The sequence below is a fragment of the Odontomachus brunneus genome, unplaced genomic scaffold (genome assembly GCF_010583005.1).
Source record: "Odontomachus brunneus isolate Ranch 3 - 2012 unplaced genomic scaffold, Obru_v1 Obru_scaffold_074, whole genome shotgun sequence".
Lineage (NCBI taxonomy): Eukaryota > Metazoa > Arthropoda > Insecta > Hymenoptera > Formicidae > Odontomachus > Odontomachus brunneus.
In genome coordinates, this window is record NW_022639524.1 from 55,682 (window position 1) to 73,613 (window position 17,932).

A 17,932-nucleotide genomic window follows, 5' to 3' on the forward strand; every position below is an offset into this window, starting at 1 on the left:
ACAAAACCGTGCGGGATTGTCGTGTGAACGATCGAATATGGAAAAGAAAAAAAAAAAAAACGTAAAACGGAGTGAAAATCGGTGCTCGAGTTTACTGCGTTTTACATACTTATGCTTTCTGTGACTGCCAGACGAACTTAACGAATGTCAACTAAGTCATGCGTGTAACAGAACGGCGTTTAACCCCTTGAGATCCACCGACGTTAATGCTGTCATCAATGCGGCGTGTTTTGTTTCGCATTTCGAAAAGAGATTCTACGGAAGAATTCTACGGGAAGTATTCCAACTCGAAGAGTCACCGCGCGAAAATTTTTGTGCCAGATAGAAAGCGGAATTAGTTTAAGTTTACATCGCGAGGCAAAATGAATTTGTTTCCGGTTTGACCTCAAAGGATTGTCAACGGTACATCGTAGGACCTTCATGGAAGACGTTATGTCGATGTAAGTTTCAACGTGTCGTCAAGTGTTAATCTGCGCGACAATAAAATTTTTAACAAACGTGGAAAGCACAACGGTACGATTTATAACTCTCGCGATCATAGTTCGATCGGTAGTCTTCGGGGAAGGACCTACGTATGTATATTAACAGAGATACGAATCGTTTGCTTGAGAAATGATGCAAGTCCAGTTTCGAGACATTAAAATTTCGATGGGATGTGATATGAACTCTCTACATTTTTTATTCGGAAGCACACTTTATGTCGCTTTCAATGCGAGCGACTCGTATCTTTGTCAAACGGATAAATGGCATGCAACGTGAACGTTGAAACGTCTTAAGAAACACGATCAAAGATCATCTACTCGTTGAAATGTACGTGACTTGTATCATAAAACGCAAGCTCCGGAAATATATATATATATATATATATATATATATATATATATATAAAAATACAAATCATGGATGTGAACGCTCTATCGCGTGAGCGCCGTGAAACAAAAATCTCGTATGTGGGGGTCGAGAATAAATTAAGTGATTCGATTAGAGGTGACGATAGAACGAAAATAATAAAATTAGAATAAAAATCAAAGGGTCCAGGCAACATTGAAACGATCAAAGGAAAATAAACGTACGAATCGAGAATACCAAGTATAGGATTAAGAGAGAGTGAGAGATAGTGAGAGAGTCGGAAACCGAGAAAATGAACAAGAGTAAGAGTAAAAAACTGAAGTACATATTTATAGAAGAAAATAAAGATAGAGAAAAAGATAGAGAGAAAGATAGAGAAATAGATAGATAGATAGATAGATAGAGAGAGAGAGAGAGAGAGAGAGAGAGAGAGAAAAGAGAGAGAAATATGTATAGAAAGAGACGAAAAGACTGAGAGAAAATTAAACGCTCAGGATTGTCTGATTGCGGAGTAGGTCCCTGTAAAAATGCAAGATGGCCAGCGTCCCCAAAGTTGTATACGTAATTAATAATAAGATGCGTGGTGTCTTGTCTCTGGTGTGCGTGTGTCGTGTCAGTGTCACTCAAGTGTTGTCCGATGTGTAATGCAAATACATAGGCACGCACGTGCGCATGCCTACGTGCACGCCCGTTTACTCGCGACTCTGTGTGTAAAGAGAGACCATATATATATATATAATAGAGTCACATATATGTATATATGAACGTATATGCGTGTGTGTATAATAATAATAAGAATAATAAGAATAATAATAATATAGTCAATCATATATATAATATATATATAATATATCGACCCAAAACCCCTAAGACGGGGGGGAAACATGCAACATAATGTAGTGTAGCAATAAGAATGTATAATATAATAGTATATGTAATAATGAGTGGGTGGAGGGGGCGGGGGGCTCTCTTTTCATGACGGAGATTTTAAGAATGTGTGGAGTGAGGCATGTGGGTACCTCCAGGATCACTGTTTGTGTCTTGTTTGCGCTTCCTCTTCTTAGTTCGGTTGGTATTTGCGCGGGAAGACCAGTCAGGGTACAGCTGCATGTGCAACTGTCTCTCCCGTCGCGCCAACTCATAATACTTGGCCTGTTCCTCTCGCCCTAGCGCGTGCCACTACCGAGAGAGAACCAAACACTTTTTGTAATTGTGCATGAACCGTGTGGACTAAACAATATTTTTAATCAAGAAAAAAAAAGATTCACTAATGCTACTGCCGCCACCCTAATTGCGTTTTAAAAATCAGAGTTAGCTCGCTCTATCTAGGAATTCGTTTCTGCTCATTCTCGTAAGCTTTTTCTCTAATATCTTTGTCTTTTATATATATATATATTTTTTTCTTTTCTCTTTTTTTATATATATATAGTTTTTTTTTTGCAATCGTTGCCTCATAGCATTTCAGTAACACTGGGGTCCCTACTTTCCGTTTAAAGTGCTAGAAGAACAGCCTAGGTTGTCCCCTCCCCCTCGGTTGCACCGCTATTCGTTGTATGGTCGATGTTAGCAACCTACAGCATACAGGGTGTCTGATAGAGGACACGGCCTAGTGCCTAGCGGGTGGACGGTAGAGAATTTCTTTTCGGTTTCTTTTTCTGGAGTACGCGTGCGAACAAGAGAGTGAAAGAGTAGTGTCGGCACGGTCATACACTGAAAAAGACATGGATTTCCCTTAAGGATATCGTACACAGCTGTGGTAACAAGCAATCGCTGAAAGACATAATCCTTAGGAGATAATTGTCATTAATGTACATCATAATTTCGTCGAAATTGTTTGCTAAAGCAGCAGCGAAGCACAAATACTCGCTCTGAATCAAACGTACAATCAAAATCGATCAAGAAGCGAAAGACGGCCGCGGCTCAGTTATACTTCGCTGTCGTTCAATTTTTGCGATCCTTCCGCCACTACTGACACACTCTATATAAAGAAGCGTAAGATGTTCCCTCCAGTGTATTTCCGTTCGCCACCTGCCCCAATTCCCCCCACGTGAGAGTCACGCCATCGACTGCAAAGGCAGGTTTGCTTGCGAGACTTGCACGACGAAAAGCGTCACTTCCCGTAAGGAAGAAACGCTCGTCTCGCGAAGGTACGCTGGTGGATATTAACGGGAGGGCACCGGGTGGGGTCGGAGGGAAGAGAAATGAATTTCGAAAGAAACGCGAGACACTGTCGGCGCAGTTCTCGTTAGATTCGCCGTGAGCACGGGACTCGTCTTGGGAGGTAAGCGATTGCGAGCAGATGTCGTCCCCGGCGAGAAAGGCGAAAGAAAAGAAGTAAGAAAAAAGCGGGACAGGCCCTGGGCTCTACCAGACATCCCGTACCTAAGGCTTCGGTTTTCACTCTCGCTCTCGTTTATCGCATCATCGATGACGTTACCGTCTCTTCTCATTTCTTTTTGTTCACCCGAAGAACGAATACCGCTTTAGGGAGTTTGGCCAGATAAAAAAAAAGAGAGAGATTGCGTTGCATGCCCGCGAGAGTCCGTTTGATTTGCTTTCGTTTTTACTTTCAGTTAACTTTCTTGGCTTTTGGTACATTTCTCTTTTTTTTTCTTTTTTTTTTTTTTTTGTTGCTCTGCTGCGCCACATTCCACAATCCCCCACAGACAATCCAATCCAATTCAATTCGAAAAACGTAAAAATATACATATATGCATATATGTACATATATAAAATATCCAAGAGATATATGTCGGTAAATATATAGTCTGCACGTCGAAAAAGAGTGAATGCCAGAAAAACCATAACAAATGGAAAAAAAACGTAAAAAAAAATATATATCGTACGAAAAAAAAGAAACGCACAGAGACTTTGATCGTTTCAATCAACCAGTATATAGGTACTAGCAATTATTATAATGAATTATTAAGGGCCTGCTGTTCTAGCACTGGAAAGTGGTACCTCCGGTGGGATCTGCGGAGCGTTCTTTCTTCCTCTTCTTCTTCTTGCTGCCATATCCGTAGTTATCCCTGGCACTCCAGCCGGGGTATCGTTGCTGGTGCAGATGGCGCTCCTGCCTGGCCGCCTCATAATACCGCGCCTGCTCCTCCCGGCTTAGCGAGTGCCACTGCGTGTCATACCCCCAAAATTCAAATTCACAGATTCATAGCCTCGCTGTACTTATCCGTGCACCATGTCCCCCGTTCTTTCTCCCCAACCCACCCTCCCTTTTTCCCTCTCTCTCTCGCTCGCTCGCTCGCTCACTCGTTCGCTCGCTCGTTCGTTCGTTCGTTCGTTCGCTCGCTCTCGCCCTCTCTCTCTGATCTCTCAAATAACTTATTTACCGTAATCACAACAAGCGGATATGTCTTACGACTCGCCGTGTTCCGAGAGTAACCCAACGAAAACCACCCTTCGGCCCATCCCCCGTCACTGCATTTTTTTCTATCAAGGCGAGTCTGAGATTTCCTTAGATCCCACCTACAATGCTCTATTCGTACTGAGATACTAGTAGGTACGGTTAGTTAGCTCCAATTGGTAGCCCGATAAAGCGTTTTCATAGACACATGCAGTAATCGTATATTCAGAATGAAAACTCGTTTGTAAATCTTGAAGCGACGAGCCAACGTCTCCTTCCCTCTTTATCGTTCCTGAACGGCACGTAGGATCAGAATAGCAATTGTACTCATTGGGTGGTGTCTGATAAAAATGCTATCCGATGTAAACGGAATAGAAACGATCCAATTTATTCATATCGTTAGGAATAATGGATTTCCCAGCGATCTGAGAAGTGACCGAGTCGATTCACGGCGACTGTTTTCCGATACTCGCGGTATTTTAAGAGTTACGTTTTACTACGCATAAGAAAACGCTGGCTCTCGCGCATTGTGAATATTCTTACATCAGAGTGGAATAATTTATTCGTATCGTTAACTGCAGAACGTGAATGGTGTGTCGTACAGACTTAACTGAATGACGCTCGTTTTGCGATATTACGAGCAAGCGACGCAACTGCCACGCTCAATTAGGATACTAATTGGTTGCAAATTTGCCGATTAACTCTGATGTAAGACGGCTTATTTAAAGCCTCAACTATATTCAAGTATAAGGTTTACTCACTCGTCTTCCCAATATTTGGTTGATTGCGGCACTCTCTTTTAAGGTACATTCTGCTACCACCTTCGCCCTCATCTCCTTCATGTACAGCATAAACGCGTTCAAAGGCTTTTTTATATGGGGTTTCTTTTTATCTGTCAAAACAGCATGAAGGTATGAGATCGAGCCTTACAGAGTACTCGAGTAGCGCGATTATTATTATCAACCATAAACAACATGTGCTGCTTTTACTCGTGTGAAAGTCTACTTACCTTGATTGTTTTGCTGACCCGTGTCCTGGGCTTTTGCGTTGTCCGTAGGCAACGACGTGGAGTTTTTCTGTTCTATCGTAGACCTGAAATACACAGGAAATATTCAGCGTGAGCTCCTCGCGTGACACAAACGGTTTCGCGCCATTCTACGATACAACAGACTTGATGATAGTGCGTGTGTATGTGTGTACCGTTTGTTGAAGTAGGGCTGTTTGACGTCGGGGTTGAGGGATTCGGGTTTCGTGCAGGACAGGGGGTAGGTCGGCGCGGAGTTCTGCGAGTTGCACAACTGCTCAGTCAGGTTCGGCGGCGTCGTCGTCGCCGCTACCGCCGCCGTGGTCGTCGTCGTCGTCGTCGTCGAGCCGTCAAAGTACGCGCTAGGCGGCTGCGGCGGTAGCGTCAGCGGACTTCTCAGGAAGCTCTGTGGCAACGACGGCCAGTTCATCTGCTGCCACATGCGGTGTCGCGCCTCCACCATCGCCAACAGCTGCATAAAATTCTGCTGTTGCTGCTGGCTGACAGCACCGCCGCCACCGCCACCGCCACCGCCGCCGCCGCCGTAGGGGGGTGGCGTGATTCCGCGCGGTGCGTTCAAGCTCGACATCTGCATGAGGCTGCTCATGTAGAGCGCGGTCAAAAGCTTGTGATCCGCGGTTGGTAAGCCGGACTCGGCGGACTTGACAGCGTCCTGGAGTATCGCCATGTTATCCTCGATCGCCGCCTCGACCGTCTCGGACTTCTCCTCGTCGATCGACGCCACGATCTTCTCCCTGATCACCGTGGGGCCGCCGTCAGTGTCGTCCTTTTTGATCACCAAGTTCAGCGGCTCCAGGCACTCGGGCTCCATCGCCATATGGGGCTGCTCGTGTTTGCTCGCGGGCCCGCCGCCTTATATCCAGCGAAGAAGCGATCCAAATCGATCCATGGAACGATCGATCCGAGAATCTCGAGTGATGTCTTCTCGCCACGCGCGCACCCGTACACACAGGCACACGACGCACGCACGTACACGCAGCAGCACGTTCACACACGTCGATCTCACGCGATCTGTTCGGAGGATCCTCAGCGTGGTCGAGTCGACGTGCCAGAAACTGCACCTCTCGTCGCGCGATCACTCGGCACTAGTAGTATTCAGACCACCGAGTCTCGGAATCCTCATCTCGCACTCGTTTATTCCTGCACCACCGTTAGCACATCACGCGCAACAACACACGCTGCTGGTCGTCCGCGACATCGCGCTTCCGGGTGGGAAAGCTCGTATACGGTCCGGCGGCACGGTGTTACACACTCCATTCACATACTCGCGCTCGTGTCGCGCTATAGTGCGCGTTAGGTGAGCAAGCGGGGCCCCATAAACCGGTCAGCGTTGTAAACAGCACGTACACGGTGGCGCACGATCGCGACACTTACACGCTGATGGTCCGCGGGCTCCAGACGCTGGCGGCGGCGACCTCGCGCATCCGGAGGCCTCCGTGACGTAGGACGCCGTCGTATCTGTCGCGCGTTCGCATCGACGTGCTTCCTAATGGCACCATCCGCCACATCGTTGATCGCACGTTCAACATTTCACACGGCCGCCCGCGCCCGCCACCGCTTCGGCAGCGCCAGTCGTTGACGCGACGACTTCGTCGCCCGGCGATTCGTGCGGTGAAATGTCTCCAGGGGCGGCATCCCACGGTCACCCATTCGTCATATCTCTCTCTTTCTCTTTCTCTCTTTCTGCCTTTCTCTCTTTACCGCTCTCACCCCTGGACCCCCCCTCCGTCGCCAACCCTCCTGTACCCACCAAACACCCCGTCTATCTCGACGCCGACGACTATAGCGCGCTCGCTCCGTTGTATCGCGAAAACGCACCCTCTTCTCGATTCTCCGTGACGTTTGTCGTGCCACGAAAACACTCTTTCTCTCTCTCACTCTCTCCACTCTCTCTTTCTCTCTCTCTCTCTCTCTTTCTCTCTCTCGCCCGATGATACACGTCGACACCTCTTACTCCGACGCCGCCGTATGTTTCCCACCGGGTCCTGCCTTCTCGTGTGTCCCGCCGCGAATTTATTCTCGGTCCCTCTGTGCGTTTCCCTCCCACCTTCCGCCGTGTCTCAAACGCGCTCGTTCCTGGCGTCAGCGGAATCACCACCGACCGGTGTTACGACGATTGATTATCGGCGAGACTGGGGGCGGCCGGGGGTTGCGCGCGAGGGGGAGGTGGGTGCGAGGGTGGCACCGTGGGGTGGCATCATCACGATTCATGGCTCTCGCGGCAACCAGAGACCCTACCATCCGCCGGTCTACAATTCCGGAAGCGTGGGGGGACGACGCGAATATCGCATTCTCCGTGGCCTTCCTCTCCTGCTGCGTGCCGCTGCGACTCTTCCTTTTTTGGCGGGCTGCCGCGGCGCTGCTGTCGACCAGCGGTCAACCCGGGTTGTCCTGCCACTCGCGAGCGATGCGGCGAGCTGGCAGGACGAGGGGTTGTTGCGAGTCACCGACCGGCAGCTGACGGTCAGTCCGTTACCATCCCTTCCTCTCAATGGAACACTTGTCGCTGCTAGAGGTACTGGGGTAACTGCCGCCGCGGCTACCTCGTCATTTCGCGCGGTGCTCGGTCCGATGGTGATCTCCAACTTCTTGGAATTTTTACTCGTCGCACTCGCGCCGACTGGACAATCTCTAACGGCGATCGAGACGCTGTTTCAAAGGCAAATCGGGAAAAAGATACAATGTCACATTTTCTCTATAACTCCCTCTATCTCTGTAAAATCACAACGTCTCTTTGAGCGTGATCGTGGATCGCAGCAGCGAGAGTGCCCGATCCTCTATGGATGTCGGATGGATGCTCTCTGTGTATCACTCTGCGTCAATGACGCTACTCTCGAGGTGTACGCGTGAACACGTCCGTGACACGCGCGGATCGGACTTGCTTGCGGTGCTATGAGTCTCGTGGCGTCACCGATGGACCAGGAGGACGCGTCAGCTGGTCCTCCATGACGGCCTCGCACTTGCGCGCAGTGTATATACGTGATGAGCACAGAGAGCACGGCGTTTCGCGCGACCACGCGCCTTTGTATACGCAGGTGCGGGGCGGGCGATCGCTCGGGTACTAATGTAAATTAGAAATCTGTTTAAGAGGGTAATGATCAATACATAACTGGCGGCGTCGGCGTCGGTGGCGGCGGCAGCGGCGGCGGCGGCAGGATAGCAGGCGCAGACGCTGTGCGGAGAGAGTCATTCGATAAGTGTTATACGTGCTCTCCCGTCGACTCGAAGGGGAGAAAGAGCGTGACGCGTCGACGAGGGGTAGTTCGGCGCGACGTGCCGCGCCAGGAGTAGTCGGGACGTGCTACCCCCTACGGTCGTCGCGCCGCAACTATCTGTCCCTCACCCTCGACGAAGCGTCGGCTCGACGCTTCCTTATCAGCAGGCGTGCTGCGCTGGTACATGAACCTGTCTTGCAGCTGTCAGTGCTATTCGGCTGTCGGGCTGTTATTATCGATCGCCGAGTGCAGCCGCGCACCCGCTGTTCTAGCTCGCATTCTCTGTCTCTCTTCCTTTCCTTCTCTCACCCTTTCGCTAAGGGTATAAGGCTGAATCGGCATGCGATCATGGGGTGGTCAGGAAGGTCTTCGCGCGGGACTTCATATCCGGTGGATAACGCTCGCGCAAAGGATGATCCTCGCAGGAAAACGCCATCCGACTGTTGAAAGACGAGACTTGATTATCAACTTGGTGGATAACGTTGATATGTCTAGCGTTAGCTTTTCTCTTGACTCGATACACTGTCGATCGGATGGCTTGCCATTCGATGATCAATAGTTCCGATGCACTTTCATCACTGATCATCGTGACGCTTTTCATTATTTCTGTTGTATCCTCGATATCTTCAATCAAATTTTCTCTAGTGCGGAGGTGTACGATGTTTCGCTTATTGATGAGAAAAATCACACTGATCCTTGCAGAGTCTGCCATACCTTTGCTTTCTCTCACTTCCTGTCGTGTCTTATACGGTACCAGATCGATTGCGAATACAATCAAGAATGTCCGTCGAGGAGTTTTCCTCGATGATGCCGTTCGTTTTATCAATTCCGCGGACGACGACTTTTCCTTACGAGCTGGAAGGTCGTTTTGTCTGTGCGTAAAAGTAAAAGGCGACGGACGTATTCCAAATTAATTGCGTTTCCGACGTATATTTAATCGACGGTGATACTACGAGTGATAGCAGATAAAACCGTTTCAGCGGCGAGCAGTATCCGCTGCCCATCGTCAGCGAGTTCTTTAATTGCCTTTGAAAGTTTATGCCGTATCGTTCCGAAGATTATGGCATTTCTTTTCATCGTGTGCATCTCTCTCTCTCTCTCTCTCTCTATGTATATATATATTCCCCTCTTCTCTTTGATGCATCGGATATAATGGTCGTCGTCACGGCAATTGACCGTTAGATCGTTAGCGCGAGCGTGATCGCTCGTAAATCACCGCTTTAAACGCTTGAGGACCCTCGCGGTCGACAACGACGGCCGTGAGCATCCCGAAGACAGGCGAACTTTCTGATCGTCGGAGCGTGGTTTGTCCTCGCGCCTGTTATCGCGGTATTTACCGCAGGCTGAGCAGAAGGACGAGGAGACGGGCAGGACGAAGGATATCGGATATCGGAAACGACATGGGAATAATCGATACCGAGGAGGGCTTTGCCGATGGATGTTCAGATGTCGCCAGCCATACGAGACAGACCTGTCCCGAAGGGGAGCTACGAACCTGTGATTGTGATCCAGGGTGGAGTGATCCGCCTTCGGCGCCGAAGACACCAGCGCGTGCGACGCCAGCGCGTGTGCGTGCGAACTCAGTCCTGGATGTGGGGGCATCAGGCCGGTCGGCGAAAACCGGTAGAGATCACTGCAAAAGTCGAAACAGGTGACGATCAGAGTCGACGAGCTGAGATTATTAAGTACAGCGGCGTCCCTAAACGAGGCTGGGCGCGTCGCGCTCTACTGACCTTGATAAACTGGAACTGGTGATGGGTAAACTCGTGGGATACGGACTCCGGAAACCGGCGTTCGCCGGCGAGATGGGGTACATGCTCGGCGTGTGCCTGTAAATATTCATTTGCCGCTTTTATCGCCGTCATTAGACGTCATCTCCCTACGCGTCGCGATGGGATTTCTCGTACGCGAAGTGTTCCCGCGGTTGTTCCGCGCGACACCTGTCGGAAAACTTTCGACCCGCTCGTTTCGCATGCCGGACTCGCGCGCGGATTTGTCGAGATTTATGAATGAATTATGCGATGGGACGGCGCGTCCGTAAAACTACGCGAAACTATGCGTTTTATCGCTCGTTATCGTCTACACCTCTTACGGAGAGAAGTCGGGTCTTAGAAATGGAATTTTGGAAGTAACTATTTATGTATGTAGGAAAAGCAAAGAAAGAAAATCTGAAAGGGGGAAAGAGTTTTTTGTAAAATTTGCATAGACAAAGTGAATGTGTAATTAGTACTATGTTATTTTTAAATCAAACTACGTGAGTTAATTAATATTGGAGGCTAGTCGCTGTTAGTTACTAAATTTACGTATGTTTGACAGCGTAAATTTATGCACTGAGATTGCTTTGAACCAACATGTACTTTAGCTAAGGCATTGTTTTTCGAAATTAATAAGTACAATCAGGCTTGGTTGCACTAACTGAAGATGTATGAATATTCATACATATACTAATATATCATATAGTTAAATCATACATCTGTTCTAACTGACATATCACAGTTAAATCATATGTCTATCTTTGTTTATTTTGAAGGAAAGACACTGACAATGACAAAAACAAGCTGATGAGAGTATGATTTCATTTACTACTCAACTAGTGCAACCTAACCTCAGAGAAAAAGACATGGTAATGGCAACTGTACGAGTTCTGCGTGTAGAATTAATGTATATAGTTTAATAAAACTATATTCCATAGTTGTTGTAACTAAAGGTTCAGTTGTAATAATTGCAAAATAGTTTATCAAGCATATAGTATATATTATAATTCTACACGTAAAACTCGTGTAGCAGCCACCGATATTGTTGTCATTACCGTGAATTTCCTCTGAATGTAGTCAAGTTGTAGTCAGTGTGGGGAACAGGGGAATAACTATTCGGAAAATTTGATTTGAGAAACGGTGTATACAAGTGTATGTTAGCTGAAGGCAATCTTGGCACGTGCATTTACACTGTCAGACATATGTAAATTTAGCAACTAACGTCATGCGTTGGCCACTGATTAAAGTTACTCACGTTGTTTGATACGATTGCTACGAACCATTTCATGAAATACGATTCCCTTACTTTTCTCAAATATGATAAATTTTAGCGTCGTTGACGGCAATTAGAGGCGCTCTAAATTAACAAACGTCGATTTCGTGACTTTTCCCCGACAAAGATACGACATATCGTGATATCGATTCATTGAGGAATCTGCCATATTTACCTCGTGCCAACTGGCGCTTTGGACACAATTAATTATCGTTAACATCGCGGGCCGTTGACTCGCAACGGTAATTAGACCTTGCTCCTTCGCAAACGCCGTTGCTCGCGTTGTCGAGAGGATAGCGAGAACAGCTCCGCGCACTTGGCGTAATAAAAACGCCGCCGACCTTCTCATTATCGTGAGTGGCCCTTTTTCCTCTGTGTCGCGTACCACCGACCCTCGAAAACCGCGAGAATACTGAATACCGTATAACACCCAAAGGTGCGCCGAGGTATCTCTCTTTCTCTCTCTCTCTCTCTCTCTCATTCTCCGTGGTGTCGCGCAAGCCTCGTCGTTTCGAGCGAGTACATCGAGTAGGTCCTTCTAATTGAGAAGAAAGAGCACCTAATCACTCGTGGAAAATCGCAATTTGGGCCGACTCGGGCGGAAAGCAAATAACGAGCGGGGGAGACTCCGAGTCTCCTCCGAAGACCCGATGATCACGAGGATCCGTGTCCTCGCGGAAAGAGGGTGACGTCTACGAGGACGAGAGGTTCCGTATCGGACCTAATAGACCGGAACTGACAGGATGACCAAACGCCTGACCAAAGCCAAGCGCCTAACACATACGTACGCAACCGCACATATACTCGTGCACGCTCACTCGGTGTTCAGATTTTCTCGCAGAACCGGACCTGAATGCGAATGCGTCGAGATTATCCGCGCGCGCGCACGCGTCTCTTTACTTCAACGATCCTCGATACCTCGGCGGAAGACATCGCGCAGGAATAGAGAGAGAGAGAGAGAAATAGAGAAACGGAAATCGCCAATAAAAGTCAGCTTTATCCGTGAGTCCGGAGGAATCGTTCGGGAATCGTTAGTAACGAGAGAGGGAATTAACGAGACGACCGGCCATATCTCGAGTCGCGGGGAAATCCCGACGACCGTTTATCATGCAAATACGCGCGCTTTAACGTTAAAAAGGAAGGTACACAGAGCGCGGAATTTTCGTTATAAAGGAAAAAACGTTCGACGATCGAGAGGGGCGCGTTCGCGACGTTTCCTCTCGTATTTTTCTGATATACTTATGAATATTTAACGTCGCTTTGTGCGATTCGCGCGTTTGGCGTTTCGAGTGGGACGGATGGACGATTCGTGAAATCGTCAAGAACCACCGCGTGCGCGCGCTCTGGAATCCGGAATGCTCTTCACGTGACTTGTCATTCGCGCGCGAAAATCGATCGTTTAACGCGCAATTAATATATAAAATACGATATAACGAGTATCCGGGGATGTAAAATGATTCTTGCTGTGCGTACGAGCGCCGTGCACGTTTATCTCGTGAAATTGAATGCCACCCGCTCTGATCCCACCGTGTTTCTGCGTGCATGTGGCTGTATGTACCCGATTGAAATTTAAATAATATTATATTATTGTAACGCGCGCGCGCGTAATGTAGCTGATTACAGAACGGATAGATATTAATATTATTATGTTGAATCGAGAAATTCTTTCTCTCTATCTCTCTCGTCGGGCTACATGTTACTTATGCAGGGAGAAGAATCCCCTCCCGCCGATTTGCGCAACGATGGTCAAAGGGACGAATAAAAACGATTTTTTTTCTTTTTACCGCGACTTCCTCGAACCGTCGAGAGTCCGCGTCGACTTACCAGGAAGCGGCGACTTGCGTCATTTCCGGACTAAGCATGGGATACGGGTACTGGCTCGGCGAGAACGGGTACATCGGTGCTCTCGAGAGACCTGTAACAAAAAGCAAAACAAAAAATATGGCATGCCACACTTCTGGCTCGTTCGAACGATTATCGTCATCGAGGCGCTCTTCCTCTCTCCATTCGACCGTACGAATTCGCGCTGCATCGCGCTCGCGTGTGTATTCCACTCTCGGAGCGTCGCTCCGTGCAGGACGTGACTCTCACGCGAAATCATCGCGCATGATCTTTACGATCTTACGTGCAACCGTCGTCGTCGTCGTCGTCGTCGTTTTCATTCTTACGCGCGCACTTGGCTCGTTTGATAATCGAGCAATCGCGAATTAACGCGCCGACGTCGGGCCATAGAATAAAACTCGTCGCATCTCACACCCGCGATTAACGGCGCCATAACGCGTTTAATCTTTCATTAGCCGGCGGCGTGACCAATTTAACGGTCACTAAACGATGACGTTCAATTTATCGCGGCGAGGTCGTCGAAAAAGGGATAACGAGTGCCGCGCGCGGATGACGTTCCCGTATTTGTGCATAACGGACGCGCGCCTCGCGCACATCTCTGACGCTTGTTAACCGAGAATCCATGTATTACACTAGGTCGTTGCACAATTTTTGTCGTATTTTCAGATGAAATTGAAACTGTCATAATTTCGATAAAGAATTTATTTAATTAAAAACATGTACCGGCCATTATTATCTACAACTTGTAGAAGATAGTATGTAAGCAAACTAGTAGCGCAATCAAAAATTTAATAATTTATTGCGTGTCGAAGATGAATGCATCAAGTACGATAGGAATCACGTGCCAACTTAATATTTATATGGAAAAGTTTCATTTATCACTTATATATAATTGTATACAGAGTAAAAAGTCCCGAACCGGTGAAATATCTTGAAAGCTAAGCATTTCTGAAAGAAACGTTTCCTACAAAAGTTGTAGGGTTTTAAATGATCTATTCACTGGTCAGTCTGACCTTGGATGAAGCCGCTAAGGTCAGGTCGAGGTCAACCTTGCTTTTTTTAAATAGAAACATATATTTTTTATTATGGAATTTTATTCTATGTAAAGAAGCAAACAACTTTTGTTTGAAAAAAATTTTTATACGACTTCCATTTTCTTAAGATATTTAGAAATATCTGCAAAATTATTGGTTTCAATAATTTTTTATTAGAATTCTATCAACTTTACCGAAAAATAGCAAGAAATAAAAATTATCCATTTTCTTCTCATATAGTTCTGAGAATTTTTTCAGAATTTTTAATAAAATTTTTAGTACTTCAAGAAAATGCAAAAAATGTAGTAATCCTGAGATTAGCAACACATTTTGTATCTCTACATTTAAAAAAGCATATAAACTCGTCATTATTTATTTTCTGCGATACTGATCGTTCGATTCGATATGTATGTCGAGATTTTTAATACCCCCCGATCTGTCATTGCGGAGACTGTGCATCTTGATTTGCTTACGTGTCGAAGGAATATTAAATATTACAAATCGATACACGCAAAACGACACAATAGGCTTAATCTTAGATTTACAGAATAGACTGCGTACTCTTGTTTCTTTTAATAGAAAGTGGTACTTTTCATAACAGATTCTAAAAAATCGCTCAATTCTGCTTACAAAATCTTTAAGACTTATATGACCTAAGTCCAATAGTTTACGAGTTATTTACCAGTGAAAAATGTAACTGCACTCTTTCTCCCGCACTCTTGAAGCGTTGCGTATTGACACAACTGACCAGAAAAAAAATATCTACTTTTTGTTTCAAATCTGTCAAAGCTTGTATGGCCACGCAGTGTGTGCTGTTCCTCGGGGGTGCAGTTTGCAGTGGACGCGGATGCAGTGCCGGAGGAGCCGGTTTGATTCAAAGGTAAGTCCACTGTATTCTTACGTTTAATTCTTTGCAAATGAGAATTGAACTGAGACATCTCTTGAAAGAGAAATCGTCGAATTACAATCGCAAACGGTTGACACGCGCGTTTCCCTCGGTAATCTGTTAATTCCACGTATCTAATCGGCGAAACTGTATCTTTTTGTTCCAGATGTGTAGCGGAACGTGGCTCTTGAGTTTTCGGTTGATCGGTGAGTCAGAAAAATTGACATGAAAGGTGGTGGGCGCTTTTATAATTACGTTGGCATCAATGCGATTTACTTTTACGTTGACATCAATGCGAATTTACTTTGTAGACTTTTTTACGCGTGTGTCTGTGATGTCTATTGAAAAAAGACTCACACACACACACTCTGGTCGAAATAATCGATAGATTGTTTATTTAAATGCCTGTGTTGTTTGACAGATGCTTTATCTGTAGTATTAAAACTGAAATTATTTTCTCAATGACACGTATCTTCAAACCACATTGAAAATTCTTAATATTTCGTAACTTTATTTGGCGCTTATTATATTCGACTCAAAGTGTGTGCAGAATTATTTAACGAATTATTCGATGTTATCTTTTAATTGCTCCGCGCAGTGTAAGATGGACATCAATATTGCTCCAGCACGTCGCATGCAAAATTCACGATTATTTATTCCTGGATAAATTTTGCAATTATCAGCTTTATAAATTTTTTATATGATGAATTATAGTGTCGTTGCGCACGATTCAAACACTCATAGAGCGCCATATTATGCAATGCGTGCGCGGATATAAATCGCATTGATTCTTGACGAGAAAAGGTCACGTAGACGCGAAGGACATAACAGTTCCACACACACACACACACACGTGCAAGTTAAAATTAAATCATGGGATTTAACGATACGCGCGTTATTGCAAATAATCATCTGGTTATTATAAATGATTAATATGAATATAAATATTAAGATCCATCAGTATTTTTCAACGTACTAATGGGAATTCACCGGTGGTGGAAACGCGCGCACCGACCGCGTATTAACATATACAGGATAAATATTATCACGGCGAGATCAAAGAAGCGCGCGATTGAACGAAAGGAGACTATACATTTAATATATCGTGTGGGTTTGCACTACAAACAGACGAAGCAGAGGTCGAGTTTTCTCTCTTTCTCTCTCCCTTTCTCCCTTTCTCTCTCTCTTTCTCTCTTTCTCTCTTTCTCTCTTTCTCTCTCTCTCTCTCTCTCTCTCTCGTGACGAGAGAACGGGCATTGATCAGCGGCGCGCGGCCGCACCCTCTGTAACTAGCACCCGACACGAAGTGGAATGTACACGCCATCGGGATCGTCATCGAGAACAGCCGTTGATGAAATTTAACGCCGTGTAACTCGTCCCGGACGGATGAACGGTATCGGTATCAATCCGATTTTTGCATAATTGGGATCGATCAAGCGCGCGTTACGTTCGCGGGTTGCGCGCATAGACTGCGTCCGAAACAGAAATTCGCTCGGCTCTTGCCGACGACGCGCCGTTTTATATTAATTTTCCCAACGAAAGGGGTATTACATGGCGTCGCGCTATCAAGTGACATTTATTACCGCGCCAAGCGTAGGTAATGATGCAATTCTCGGGGATTCGAAGAGATTCTCTCAATGTTCGAACACGCGCGATGCTCCTTCGAAACACGAAAGCTTCAGTGAGAGTGCTTGAGCGTCTGTGCGAAGGCCAGGGGAGCTTTAAAATCAGCCGGATAACAAGCTGCAGGATTATGACGTACGTGGCTATCGCGGCTTGAATAACGGACAGGGTATATCGCTTTTACATCGGTATCTAATGTAACTAGTACGTGCCGCGGAACCGATCGCGGCTCTAAGAGAGCCCGGGGACCGTCGGGCGCGGGTATAAGTGGGGTGCCTTTGGCGAGGCGAAGTGTAATTGGCTTCATAAGGGTCGACGAGAAGCGCCCGGAGTATCGGCAAGCCTGAAACCGCTTGACGAGGCCAATACGTCTCTCTCCCGCTCTTCTTCTCTCTCCCCGTCTCTGTCTCTTTTTCTACTGCCTCTCTCTCTCTCTCTCTCTCTCTCTCTCTCTCTCTCTCTCTTTCTCTCTCTCGCTCGCTCTCTTCATCGCGCTCGCTATTCTCTTTTTCTCTTTCTCCACCATTCAATGCAGTACGCGAACGGATTGGATGGACTCTCCAGCGTTCCCACTTCGTTCCTTTTTGCGTTTTGCGGGCGAACATGTCCCGAAGGCATATTCCCCGTGACAATCCGCTCTCTTCTCTCTGTCTCTCTCATTTACTCCCCGCTTCTCTCTCTCTCTCTCTCTCTCTCTCTCTCTCTCTATTCTCTCTCTAGCGTTCCCACTATACGCCCTGAAATCGGTCAACGCGTGGTTTTCCCGGATAAAGCCACTCTCAATCCCCGGGCTGTAACGACTGTCGACTGATCGACCGTAAAGAGATCGGCCTTCCGTCTCCGGGATCCCGTTTGCGCTCGGATAACGAATGCCCGGTGATCCAGGCTCCGCGAAAACAATTGCTATCGCGAGAGCTGTGCATTCCATTTTTTCGACCATTCGTTGCCGCGTATGCGTGAATATCGCATAAAGTCAATTAAGGCCGCCGATACGAAGACACTTGCCGTGTACAAGCTTTTTTTTTCTCAATCGTTGTCGAGCCAAACAACGCT

At 46.8% G+C, this 17,932-nt stretch overlaps 1 protein-coding gene across 1 annotated transcript in view; it reads right to left on the reverse strand.

Moving 5' to 3' along the window:
• The window catches only part of LOC116847119, a 39,894-nt gene that overhangs the window by 10,999 nt on the left and 10,963 nt on the right, over window positions 1–17,932 (reverse strand). Inside the window, 8 exon segments of the mRNA XM_032821778.1 lie at window positions 3,811–3,976; window positions 4,969–5,099; window positions 5,217–5,299; window positions 5,408–6,105; window positions 6,108–6,161; window positions 9,935–10,100; window positions 10,201–10,296; window positions 13,319–13,409. Of these exon segments, the coding sequence (XP_032677669.1) occupies window positions 3,811–3,976; window positions 4,969–5,099; window positions 5,217–5,299; window positions 5,408–6,105; window positions 6,108–6,161; window positions 9,935–10,100; window positions 10,201–10,296; window positions 13,319–13,409 (1,485 nt within the window).